The 13431-nt window shown below is 51.3% G+C and overlaps 1 protein-coding gene across 4 annotated transcripts in view; it reads left to right on the top strand.

Moving 5' to 3' along the window:
• Window positions 1–13431, top strand: part of TTC39A (tetratricopeptide repeat domain 39A) — a 54902-nt gene that overhangs the window by 20826 nt on the left and 20645 nt on the right. For 3 of the 4 annotated variants that reach the window (XM_008575806.1, XM_008575936.1, XM_008575876.1), the window contains exons 3-6: window positions 8105–8236; window positions 9562–9638; window positions 10729–10796; window positions 12606–12670. In XM_008575806.1, the coding sequence (XP_008574028.1) occupies window positions 8105–8236; window positions 9562–9638; window positions 10729–10796; window positions 12606–12670 (342 nt within the window). Of the gene's footprint in view, window positions 1–8104; window positions 8237–9561; window positions 9639–10728; window positions 10852–12555; window positions 12671–13431 lie in introns of all 4 variants that reach the window. The other variant, XM_008576002.1, reaches the window with a different exon arrangement.

Here is a 13431-nt window from a genome sequence, read left to right as displayed (position 1 = left end):
CCTTTGCTTCTTGTGGTCTTAGCACTTTGATTTCTTGTACTTGCTGAAGCCACTTGGAGTTTCCCTCCCTTCAGCTCTGACATAGCCCCTTTGCTTATTTTCCCCCAAAGCACTTGAGTTGCTACTTCACGGAATGTTTTAGGGTGATAATAAGGGCTCCTCATTTAGCCATTTCCTGTAATGTTTACTGCCTTATTTCTAAATAATATGCTTATGCTGCTTTTTCTTATTGCTTTTTTTCAGTTTTAAAAATTGAAATATAATTTACATACCATAAAATTCACCCATTCACCCTTTTCGCTTTATTACTTTTAAGCAGCATTTACCAGTAGACAAGAATTTACCTTTCTTATACCCCTTCCCCACCTCCCTTTCCTCATCCTCCTCTTATCATTATATCACAATATTTGGCTAAATCAGTAATAAAAGTGTACATTATTCTTACTTTGTAATTAATGCTCATTGCAGAGACAAGTTGTGTGTTAGATTGTTTCCTTTCTGGAATTAATTTTGTTTTTTTGTTTGCCTAAGGTATTAGTCCATTTCTGTTGCTTGTAATAAAATACCTGGAACTGGAATTTTATAAAGAAAATGAAATGTATTGCTTACAATTTCGGAGGCTGGGAAGTCCACAGTCCAGGGAACACGTAGGGTGAGGGCCTTCACAGCAATGCAGAGGTCTCACATGGTAGAAAATGGCAGAGCAGAGAGAGAGAGAACTTCTCCTGTGCTTTTCTTTTAAAGCCCTCAAAACCACCATTAAACTGATGACCACCATTAAACCATCAATTTAATCATCTCTTCAAGGCCCTACCTTTCAATAACCGTAGTGGGATTTCCCATCCTCAATAGTTACAGCGGGGATTAAGCCTCAATGAGGTTGGGGGTGGGAGACATCCAATCTACAGCACCTAATTTGCTATATATTTTTCCTTAACTCTTTATAACCACTCCATTGGATCATCCTCTCATAAGTTTGTCCCCAAATGCTCAAATGTATCAAGGAAGCTCTTAGTCCCTCCTTTTCCTGGAAACTTCTCGCCCGGAAGACACCTCCCTGCTGTCTCCTGGAACTCCCTTCACATCTCTCCTGTTTCCTGAATCCTCGGGTCTTTCTCTCTTGTCTCCTTCCTCATTTTATCAGAGCATGTCCTCTAGAAATTTCCTAAGAAAGAGTTGCATGAGTTCAAAATTCTTCAGAATTTTGAAGACATTGCTCCCGTTTTCTAGCATCTACTATAGCTGTGAGGACCGTAATTCTTCTTACTTTATGGTTCTTTTTCCCTTCTCTGGAAATGTTTAGGATCTTCTCTTTTATTCCTGCAAATCTGGTATTTCACAATGATGTGCTGGAACACAGGTTGTTTTTATTTATTTATTTATTTATTTTAAAAGATGACCAGTAAGGGGATCTCAACCCTTGGCTTGGTGTCGTCCGCACCACGCTCAGCCAGTGAGCGAACCGGCCATCCCTATATGGGATCCGAACCCGTGGCCTTGGTGTTATCAGCACCGCACTCTACCGAGTGAGACATGGGCCGGTCCAAAGGTCTTTTTTATTCTGTATTTTTATTTGGAGACACTTTCAGTTCCAAGAAGTTCTCTTGTACGATCCCTTTATCTTCTGTTTCTTAGACTTTCCTAGACTTTCTTTAAAAAAGAAAGGAATATTGGACTTCCTGGATCAATCCTCTTCTAAGCCTCTTATCTCCCCCCTTTTCCATTTCTTTATCTTTTTTTCCTGTGACTTTTTTGGAGGTTTCCTTAATCTTTTCATTATGTCCTTCTATCAACTTTTCTTTATTTCTAAAGAATATACTAATTTCCTAGTACTCTTTTCCCTACACCACATTATTCTTGGCTTATGGTTGCACTATCTTCTCAATATCTACATTTGGAATATGAGACCTTTAGGACAGGGCCTGGCACGTGGTAAGTGCTCTAATAAGTATTTTGTCACTATTATTATCACAGAATATTGTCTCTTTTTAAAATGTTTATTCTTTTCCTGCATAATCTTGGCTTTCTCCAGATTCCTGAATTCTGTTTAATGGTGGAGATCCTCTTCTTGTGGTGGGCTTTCCTTAAATACTCTATGATCCCTGGCTGTCTGTCTGCTTATATTTAAGAATGGGTTCACTCAAAGGCCAGCCAGAAGACTTATAATTGGTGGGATTGGCTTTCGGATGATCCAGCAGAGAGCTGGCCCCCAGGTGTCAGCATCGGGGTGGCTCATCTTCTCTAGAGAAGAAGCCTCTGTTCCTTGGCCTGGACAGAGAACCTCTGGCTGCTGAGTTCTGAGATTTGGGGCAGGGGGGAGATGTTCAGAGGTGTCATCATGTCTACTGCCTACTTTCCCTTAACCTCACTCTCTTCAGCTCTAGGTTGTCCTCTGCACTGCCATACCTGGTTTCCCCAAGCCCCAGGGAAAAGCAGATGCCAGGCTAGGGGGACTGGTTTCTACAAGTCCCCAAGCCTGACCTTTCAATCTCTCTAGATTTGACTGACCCATTGTTCTCCTCTCTGGAATCAGTGGCCCAGCTTCTGGGGTGGGGTGGGGGTTCCAGGCTGTGACAATCAGAATGAACGGTCCCCACACCTCACTTTCCTTGACTGACCCATTGTTCTCCTCTCTGGAATCAGTGGCCCAGCTTCTGGGGGTGGGGTGGGGGTTCCAGGCTGTGACAATCAGAATGAACGGTCCCCACACCTCACTTTCACCCTCTGAGGAGATCCAGGCTTGATGTGGGGCAGGGCTGGGCCAGCTGGGGTCCGCAGCAAGAGTGTGGCAATGGTCTGAGGCAGGCCAAGCCCCATCCTGCTCCATTTCTGCACATCCAGGTTCCTCTCTCAGTATTTTCTGAAAGCCTTCCAAAATAGTGGGAGCCTTCCTGCTTCCTGCTTCTCTCCTGTCATTTCCTATCCCTCCTTTGGCCCTGAACCCCAGACCACAGCCACCCTCCTGCCCTGGAAACTGGCTGTCCCAGGCCACAGCTGCTTGGCCTGTGCTGCTGTGCCCTAAGCACAGACCTGGCCTCTCTCCTCATCCCCTAAAGCCCAGCTAAAACCAGGCCACACCTTGGTCTTACTCTAAACTGTCCTGCAGACTTGGGGCCAACAGAAGGGAGTCAGAGCACAGAAGAAAATAATAAAGCTGGGTGCCATGGCTGTACCTGGACCCTTGAGCTGTACCCACCAGGGTGCCTAAGAGGGCTTTTCCTTCTGTAGCCCGCTCCATGTTGGGACGCCACCTCACGCTCCCTGTCCTCGGGAGGGCACTCTCTCGCAAGGCCTTCTACCCTTGTCCTAAGGGAGACACCCCGAGAAACCATCTTCCCTTAAGGCCCCCTCTTACCTCACACGTAAAGCAGTGTAGCTTCTATATCTTAACCCCCACCCCACTCTAGAAAAGGTTCTTTCCTTCCTTTTTGAGTCTAAGAGCTCTCCTCCAGACAGCAGTGTCAGTAGCACACTTCCCCTACCCCACCTTGTGACAGCCAAAAAATGTTTCCAGAAATTGCCAAATGTCCTCATGGCCAAGGGGCAGGCGGGCTCAAAAATACTTTGCCACCTCCATTGAGAACTCCTGATCTAGAGAAAATAATTCTTGCTAAAAAACCAGCCTCCTCTCCCCATTCGCAGCCACTGAAGCTTCAAGTGATGTTGGGGTCCGATTTCAGTCACTGTTGCTCGTTGTACACACATTGTCTCATGTAATTGTCCCGATCTTACGCAGTGGGGATGCCATCCCTCTTTTGCCCCTCGAGGAGGTAACAGAGCTTACCCAGCTTCCTTGCCTCTGCCACGGCATTTGCTCTCTGTATGTCGCCTCTTTGCCTAGTGTTGTCTCTGTTTCTAGTTTATTTTACTTAGCACTGTCTCTGTCCCTAAGCACTGTCTCTGGAACATGGAGGTGACTCCATTCGTTTTTTCTTGATGAAGAAATGATCACAGTTAATAAGTGGCAGAGTTGAGGCTCACCAAGTGGCACAAGCCTCACTGACTGCTGAGCTCTATTGGGTCTCAAGCAGGGTGGGGGCCTTTACCTTTCCTCCGCCACAAGGAGTGAAGGAGGTAGGAAAGGGCGCCCACAGAGACAGGTGGGTGCCGGGCTACAGGAAGTTCAGGATGTGTCCATGCGATGTCCTGGGATTTCTCTGAGGGAGGAAGCAGGGTCACCTGACGAGAGTGAGGGGCCAGGTGGTCTGGGGGATGGTGAGGAGAGGGGAAAAGGCATTTGTGGGTAGCGTGACAGACCTGGTCCAGGCTGGTGGCCCCCAGCCCAGGGTGTGCCTGTCTGTGTGTTGGGTGGCTTGCTCCAGTGTTGCTCAGTGGCAGTGTGGAGAAAGTGGGCTAGGGTTCCCCACTGGGAGCAGCAGGAGGTTGGAAGCTTAGCACTGAGTGTTTTGACCAGAGAGGGGCTGGTGTGAAGAAGCTAAGTTGAGGGTCAGGAAGAGAGGACAGGCTGGAGGTGGGAGGCTGGGCAGCCGGAGTGACAAACAGGTGCTGGACAGTGGCGGGTTGGGTTAGGAGGATGGGTGGCATCCGTTAAGACTCCAGAAGCAGTGCCATTCTTTGTGACAAAGATGAGGTGGAGGTGTGATCCAGGCACTGGGGTGGTTGGGCAAATGTCATGGGTTCACTCAGCAGCACCTCATGAGTACTCCCTGGGTGCTGGCAGCGTCTGGGGGCTAAGTACCGAGCAAGACCTGGGCTGTTGTCAAGGTCCAGTGGGAAACAGTGAAACAAGCAATCAGGGGTGCTGAGAGCCACGCAGGGCTTGCAACTCACGTGGGGAAGAAGGGTTGGTCAGGAGGGCTTTAGGACCAGCCATGGCATTTCCAGAGTCCCTTGCAAAATGAAAATGCCAGGGTCATTTGTTCAAAGTTATTAAGAATTTCAAGACAGTAACAGCAGAGAATTAAACCAAACATGCAGCCTTTTTAGGCATGAGGCCCTGTGCAACTGCAGCGATCACGCATCCATGAAGCTGGCCCTAGAGGACTTCCTGGAAGAAATGACTTTTACCTGAGATGGGCTGGATGAGAAGGAGTCAGCCAGTGGAGAGGGTGTTTCCAGGCAGAGGGAACAGTCTGTGCAAAGGTCTGGCAGTGAATGAGGGGCTAGTACCTGAGGAATGGAGACGATCAGCCTGGCTGGAGTGGGGTGAGCTGAACCAGGTCCCAGAAGGGAGAGGGCAGGGTGATGGAAGGTTGTGGGTGGGGATGCAGGGTCCCTTAAAAGCAGCTTGGGCTGGAGAGGAGGGCAGTGAGAGGACCAGAAGTGGGGAGGGGGAGCTTTAGTGAGGAGGAAGGAGTAGAGACTTGGGGAGGCAGAGGGGCTGCCTCTGCCCCCGAGCCTGGAGAGCTTTGCCCAGAGAGGTCCTCGGGAGTGAGGTCCTAGGTGGGGACCAGGGTGGGGTGGGCCAAGGAAGGAGTAGTGGGTGTTGGGTCAGGGTAAGGAGGCCCAGATGGTGGGGACAAGGGCAGGGCAGGATGGCTGACAAGTATCTGACAAGGTCTGCACCTTGGGTGCTAGCTGAGGAAGAAGGGCTGGAGGCCACTGGGCTTAGCTGACCTCCACGAGGCCAGGGAGGCCCCAGTCCTAGCACTCTGCTCTGCTGATGGCTCTTCCAGGGCCTTCCTCATTTGACAGCTGGTCTGGGCCCCAGAAGGTGGGACCCTGGTGGGCATCACATCCCAGAGCTAGGTTCACACAAGGGTCTGGATGATATGTGTGCAAACAAGAACTGGTGGGATGCAAACTAAACTTGGGGTATCTGGGTTTGGGGGCTGTCAAACTCTATATCCCATTTCCCAGTTCAAACCAAAATTGGGGGGCTTCCAGGTGGCAGGCTTGGGAGGGGCCAGGATTCCTAGCCACAGGTGCATGTTGGGGCCTTGGGCCTCAGACCAGAAATTCCACTTTGTCTGCCAGCTGCCTGGGTGGGGCTGTCCCTCCTTCTGGGACCAGCACCAAACTGTAGACTGCACTCAGCAGGTGGGGCTGGGCAGGTAGAGCTGAGTCTGGGCCTCAGGCCTGTGGTGGGAGAGGAAGAGACAGGCAAGGGTTTGAAGTTGGTGGGGGGTGCGAGGCACTAGAGGGAGGCAGTGGTGAGATTATCTGGGGGATGGGTCTCTGTGCTGCCAGGAAGACCCTCCTCAAAGAGAAGGTTTTTATGAAGAGAAGTGACCCTTGGCCCCAGCAGGACACGGAGGTACTCATTTACTGAGCATTAGTGATGCAGCTCCCGGTCTAGGCATCCTATTGAAGCCACTCAAAAAGCCCTGGGAGAGAAGCGTTAGTGAGTTCATTTTGCAGAGGAGAAACTTTAGGCTCAGAGAAGCTATAAGACTTACCAGGGTCACATAGCTAGTAACTGGCAAAGCCGAGGTTCCACCTGTCTGAGGTACTCTGAAGCCTGAGTTCTGCCCCCCACTGCCGGCAGCCACCTCCTTTCCACAAGCCACTTCCCTCAGATTAAGCAGCCCTAGCAAAGGCCCAGGAGGTGTCCTAGCGGCTGCCAGGGCTGGCAAGAGTGGACCAGCCTTTTGTTTCCTTCAGACACCTGTGACCCTCAAGGATCACATCCCCTGAGGGTCACCCAGAAGTTAAAAAACAACTTAATTTACAGGTGTTTTATGAACAGGAAAGGCAGGAAAATGGGTAAAGTCACACGATTTTATGATAAAACAGTCTATAAACCTTTGTCATCTCCCTTTCCTCTGAGGTTCTCAGCATAAGCCTGGCACTGAGGAGTTTCATAAATAATTAACAAGGGGACATGGGGAAGGGAGCAGAAACTGCTGCAGCAGCTGCTGTGCCAGGCGGGGGTACTCCCCAGCCATTCTCACAGGCCCACAGGGACCTGGGCAGGCCAGTGTTATCGTCCCCATTTTGCAGAAGCAGAAATCAAGGCCCTGATGTGTTACGTGGCTCCCCCAAGTGCAGAGAGGGGCTGGCATTGCTCCCATCCCTCCTTGCCTGAAGCCCTCTCCTTGTGTTGGACTAAAGGTCCTCCCTCACACCACCTTTGACTGAGAGGCTTAGGGCTGTGGGGGAGCAGGGAAGCAGGGAGCGAAGGCTTCCAGAGGCCATCCTGGCTCAGCCTGACACATCGTGCTGAGGCCAGAGATGCATCACACACAAGTTCTGTCCTTGAGGTGCCCACAGTCTGGGTACAGAGCTGAGCCTGTGCTGATATCAGTTCAGGGTGGCCTGTGCCCGAGGAGGATCCCCGGATCCCAGCAGCCTTGGAGGCATTTGAGGGCCTTGACGGATGAGTCAGGAGATGTGAAGGTGGGGGAAGGGTGTTTCAAGCTGAGGGAACAGCATGGGCCAAGGCCTGGAGGAGGAGAGAGATCCCAGCAGCCTTGGAGGCATTTGAGGGCCTTGACGGATGAGTCAGGAGATGTGGAGGTGGGGGAAGGGTGTTTCAAGCTGAGGGAACAGCATGGGCCAAGGCCTGGAGGAGGAGAGTGTGGGATTTTCTTGGGGAAAGTCTGTGCGTTCAATGGCCAGGGTACAATCTTGAGTGTGACCAGATCATGGGATGGGATGGGGGGAGCAGAAGTAGCAAGAGGGCTGGGGAGGTGGCACCTCGGGCCAGGCATTATCTCATGGGGTGCAGAAGCCCTAGCAGGGTTTAACCAGGTGGTGGGGTGGGAAGAGGCAGCAAGTGGTCAGTGAGGAGGTCTGGGCACTGGGCCTGGGGTAAGCTTGGGGACAGAAAGGACCACACAGGCAGGAGCTGGGCTCACCCACTGGAGGTGGGGGCAGAAGGCCAAAGTCAGGCTGTGTGCATGGAAGGGGAGCCACAGGCCAACACGCCTGAGCCCTTTATCAGTCCCACGGCAGCCTTGCTGCTGCCACTTCTACCGAACAGAGAAGGAACTGAGGCTCAGATTTGGAAGGCCACTTAGGGCCACTAAGCAGGAAGAAGAGGAGCTGGGAACAGGATCCAAGGTCTTTTGAGAAGTAATGAAAGGGTCAGACCTTGGACAAGGCCTTCCCTATCCCCGGACCTCCATCTCCCGTGTGTGGAGTGGAGCAGGGATGGTGGGGGATCTCCAGCAGGCCTCTCAACATTCCTTCTCTCTGGCAGAACCAAGGAGAGCATGTACCACTCGCTGACCTATGCCACCATCCTCGAGATGCAGGCCATGATGACCTTTGACCCTCAGGACATCCTGCTTGCCGGCAACATGATGAAGGAGGCTCAGTCGCTGTGTCAGAGGTGGGGGCCATCGGGGGTGGCAGGTATTAGGGGTTGTGAGGCTCACCCTTCTGTCATCCTGGCCTGTCCCAGAGCCTGAAATGCCACTGTTAGTGGTGCTTCTTCTGGCTAAGTGGTTGTGTCCCCAAGTGCTAAGAACTATTCTTGCCAGCACTGCTTTAGGATCCTTGTTGTCTGAGCCAGTCACTGAGCAGCTTCCAGGGAGCAGTGCTGATTGGGAGAAAATTAATTCTGGCTCTGTCACTTAATAACTCTTTGACCTTGGGGAAATCCCTCTTTGGACTCGACTTTCCTCATCTGTAAAATGGATGTGATAAAATGTACATCATAGGGTTGTCCTGGGGACTGCATGAAGACACCAGTTACAGGACCTGTTGCATACTTGGTGTCTGGTACACTTTCGCTGCTTGAATGAATGAACAGACCCTGACTGTTCTTGCACCAGTGAGTGGAGTCATCATTCATTGGGCACACACTCATGCCTGCTCTGGCCCGGGCAATGGTGCCCAGGAAATCATCAGAGCTGGGCTGCTTGGATGCCCACATTGTCTGGTAGGGGAGACAGGCACAGTGACATTCTGGCAAGCTCCAGGGTATGGGGGTCCAGCCAGGGGAGCAGGAAAGGCTTCTTGGAGGAGGTGACACCTGATGGGGACTAGGAGCTGGCCAGGGCAGAGAGAAGAAGGGAGGGGGCACCAAGCAGAGGCAGCAACAGGTGCAAAGGTGTCAGGAAGCCCTGGATTTGGGAATGTGCTGGAACTCAGGGTGTCTGGGGAATCATGTGGGAGGAGCCTACATGCCTCGGAAGCTGCACCAAGAGCCCAGGCTGCATCCTGAGGGTGGTGCAGAGTCGTAAGGTTCAGAACTGGGGAGAGCCTTTTAGAAAAAACCCCTAGCAGACAGGTGAAGAGTGAACAGGCACCAAAACCTGGTGGGCAGGAGTGGTAGACCAGGCGGGGCATGAAGAGGCCTAAATTAAGGAGAGGAGACCAAAGGCAGGACAAGTTGGGAGCTGCCAAGAACAGTGACAGCCAGACCGGGGACAGGTTGGCCATGGAACTGCTTTATATGCTCAGCCCCATGACTGATACCTGTGTTAACTGTCCCTTTTACCAAGGAGGACACTAAGGCTCAGAAAGGCAAAGTGACTTTTTTGCCAGAGTTTCAAACCTTCTCTAATTCCAAAGCCTGTGTTTTTTCTGCTAGTGCTGCCTCTCTAGGAATTTTCTAGACTGTAGCAGACAGAGGCAGAGACAAGCGTGACCTGGACTTGGGCCTCTCTCTCACCCTCACCGAATGACCTGAGGCCGCTTTTCCTTCCTCAGGCACCGGAGGAAGTCTTCCGTAACAGATTCCTTCAGCAACCTGGTGCACCGGCCCACTATGGACCAGTTCACAGAAGGTGTGGCATCTGGGCTGTCCTCTCAACCCTGCCAAGCCTGGGCAGCCCAGCTCCAGGCCCAGGATGGGGAGGGAGGGCAGTTATCCTCCCAGTCATCACCGAGGGGGACAGGCACTAGCCTCAATGCTGGGACACAGAAGGGTCAGACTGGGCCTTTTGAGGAGTGGCTCTTTGGTGAGGGTGTCGGGGCAGATGAGAGCCACTTACCTGACAGCATGACTGGCTGAGAACCTGGAAGTAGAGGGAAGGAAAAGCTGCCACAAGTCCATGGGCTTTGTGCGTCAGGTGGAGGGGTACTTAGAATTGTGTGTGCACTTAGGTTTCCTGATTTAACTATCTTAGTGGTCTTATGTGCCCCAGAGGGGAATATGGCTTTAGAAGATGACACTCTGGGGCCGGCCCGGTGGCGCACTGCTACGGTGTGCCGCTTGGGAGCGCGGCGGCGCTCCTGCCGAGGGTTTGGATCCCACATACAGACCTGTTCCCACTCACTGGCTGAACGAGGTGCGGCTGCGACACCGAGGGTTGCGATCCCGTTGCCGGTCCCGGTCTGGTCCGGGCGCGACACTGAGGGTTGCGATCCGTTGCCGGTCACGAAAAAAGACAAAAAAGGGAAAAAAAAAAAAAAGATGACACTCTGGGATAAGACAGCTGACAGCAGGAGAAGAGACAGTCAGGGCTGCCGTGACCTATCTGGCTGGCATCTTGTGCCATGAGCACACATGGCAGTCCTGGAGGTGACGGTAGCCAGCCGTGAGCAGTTTGGGGCTCTTTCGCACAGGTGCAAATGGTCTTACCTGCCTTGAGAGGCCTGGAAGTTTCTGGTAGCAAACAGTACACCTGACAGGGCTGTGTGCATAGCACCTACAGTGAAGCTTGGGAGCAAGAGGACAAAGCTGTGCTGACATTCTGGGTGGTGGGCAGGGGACCAGGCAGAAGATGAGGAAGGTGAGCTGTGAGCTAATTTGGGGCAGTGGCAAGTGCTCTGAGCTAATTGGGGAGGTTGAGGGCAGGTGCTGATACAGGCTCTCTTTGCTTTGGGGGATGTAGAGCTCCAGAAGGCCACAGGGCTTGGGTTTTCTCCCCACAGAGGAAATCCACGCCGAGGTCTGCTACGCAGAGTGTCTGCTGCAGAGAGCAGCCCTGACCTTCTTGCAGGTAGGAACCCCTGCTTGTATGAGGAGGCTGGGAATTGCAGAAGATCAGTCACCCTGTCCAAACCAGAAGGGTCTGTAGCAACCCTGACCCATTCCCTGGTTGTCTGGATGAGGATAGAGGCTCAGAGACCCCCACACTCCTGACCCTGGCCAGGCTTGATGCAGAAGTGCTGGGCTTCACCTTCTCACATGCGAGCCCATGTGCTCCCACCCATTACCAGGGTGCCACTTCCACCTGTGACTGCTCTTTTTCTGTTAAGGGTCATACGGGGGTGACAGACATTGTCACAAAGCCTGCTTTACACCTGATTCATTCAACACTTATAGCACCTACAGCGTACCAGGCTTTTTTGCATATAGTACAAGTATGTAGTTTTTACATACCTTACACACATTGGTTTGTTTTTGCATATGCTTACATTTATTATTTAATGTTCATCTTAGAGGCCTGTGGGGAGGAGACTTCTAGGAGAGGGGTCACTTTCCCAAGATCACATGATTAGCAAGTGGCAAGCTGGGATTTGAACCTAGGTCTGGCTGAGTCAGAGCCAAGATCTCCACACCACACAGTGGGAATTATGAGAACTGTCACTGCATGATTTGACCAGAAGGCCTGGGTTATAACATATTTATAACATATCATCATGTCAACATATGTATTTGGGTGAGAGGGACATGCACATTTTAGTGTTGGGGTGCTGTTTTTTATTCTTAGTTCTTTTTCTCTTTTTGGACCTAAGGCAATTATAACTGGATTAATGCGAATCTTTGGTTTGGGACTCACTGTAATAACTGTACCATGAATGGCATTTTATTTTGTTTGTTTATCATGTTATTGCAAATAATAAACACCCACAGCCCCCCCCCCCATCCAACTGGGGCGCAGAACACTGAGGCAACTCCCCTTACTCTCTGGGCTCCTCCCTGCCCTGCCCCTGCCTCCCTCCACAGGGGGAAACCACTACCTAGAGTTTTGTTTTTATCATCCCCCACAATGTGTGTGTGTGTGTATTTTTTTTTCTTTTTCTTTTTGGTGGCTGGTGGGTACAGGGATCAAACCCTGAACCTTGGTGTTTTCGGGACTACACGGTAACCATCTGAGCTAACCAGCCAGTCACTCTACCCCCATTTAAAAAAAAAGTAGTTTTATTAGCTTCCTATTCATGTAGGAATAGCATATTGTTATGTTTTAGTTGGTTTTGAGCTTCATAGGCCTCAGGCTGTGTGGCACTTGCTTTCTTCACCCAAACTAATGTGTAATGTTCCCTCATGTGGGCATACCACAGTTTGTTTCTCCTTCCTCCTGCTGATGGGCATTTGGGTTGCTAATGGTTTTTGGCTAGTATGAGCAATGGAGCTGTGAACATTCTTGAAGGTGACTTCTGCAGCCCACGTCCATCCATTTCCCTTGTGTGTATACCTAGGACTGGGGCTGCCAAGCAGGCTACAGGTATTGGTGCTTTACATCACAAGTGTAATAAACACCTGTTTGTTGTAAAAACCACAGACAATCCAAAGATGAGCATCCCTCCCCTTTCTCACAGTCCCTCCACCTAGAGGGAGGCACTGTCAACCATTGGAAGTGGCCCTCCAGGCCTTTATCCACACACACAGTATGTGTACATGTGAGGCTGGTAAAGGGGCAGGTGGTTGAGCCTGGGGCATTGTGGAGGTTTTTTGTTTGGCCAAGGGGTAGGGAGGCCTGGTTTGGCTGACCTCTGACCCCACCCCCCCAGGGGCCCACATAGATCTGGGCATAGGCAGGGGCTGTCCCTATAAGGCCTGCTCTCAGCATCTCTCCCTCCTGCAGGATGAGAACATGGTGAGCTTCATCAAGGGCGGCATCAAAGTCCGAAACAGCTACCAGACCTACAAGTGAGTGGGGCTAGTCAGCTGCAAGCAAGGCCTGGAGGCCACAGCATCTAGTACTCTGTCCTCCTCTGGCTGCTTTGTGGGAAATAGAGAGTACTGGCTGGAGGGCAGAAACCTGGTGACTTAAGGCAGATTCCAGCACCCTCAGGACCTCAGATTTCTGGAATTCCCCTGGTTTTTCTGGCTGTATCTGTTCATTTTGTCCCCTGAGTGCCTACTCTGTGCCTGACCCTCTGCTAGGGGAAAATAAGACCCAGATTCTGCAGACATAGGAACACAGAGACACAGGAACAGTTGTTTTGGGAACAGCAGCATAACTCTTACACATCCCTTAAGGCCCAGTCCAAATGCCACTTGGCCCCTCTAGTACATGGGGATGGTGTATGTACACACACACACACACACACTCACACACACACACACACACACAGAGACTCACTCACTCACTCCCTGAGCGCCAGAATCATTTCCATGCTACCTCCGGGTCCCTGATATTCAGCGCTGCACCAGGCACAGGCTATTTATGGATGAAAGAATGAAGATTCAGTCCAGTGCACTTTTACCCAGTATGGCCCCACAATCTCTTATCTGTGAGTACAATTCCAAAATCAGAGCTCTGAAAACCCAGTTCCACACCACCACCCCAAGTTTTGCATTAAAACTTATTTTCCATTAAAAGTTGATTTGAAGGGGCCGGCCCGTGGCTCACTCGGGAGAGTGCGGTGCTGATAACACCAAGGCCCCGGGTTCGGATCCCATATAGG

This window comes from Galeopterus variegatus, unplaced genomic scaffold, assembly GCF_000696425.1.
Source record: "Galeopterus variegatus unplaced genomic scaffold, G_variegatus-3.0.2 Scaffold6, whole genome shotgun sequence".
NCBI classification, from domain to species: Eukaryota; Metazoa; Chordata; class Mammalia; order Dermoptera; family Cynocephalidae; genus Galeopterus; species Galeopterus variegatus.
The sequence above is the reverse complement of the archived record's forward strand: the minus strand, read 5'-3'. Positions and strand labels throughout refer to the sequence as shown.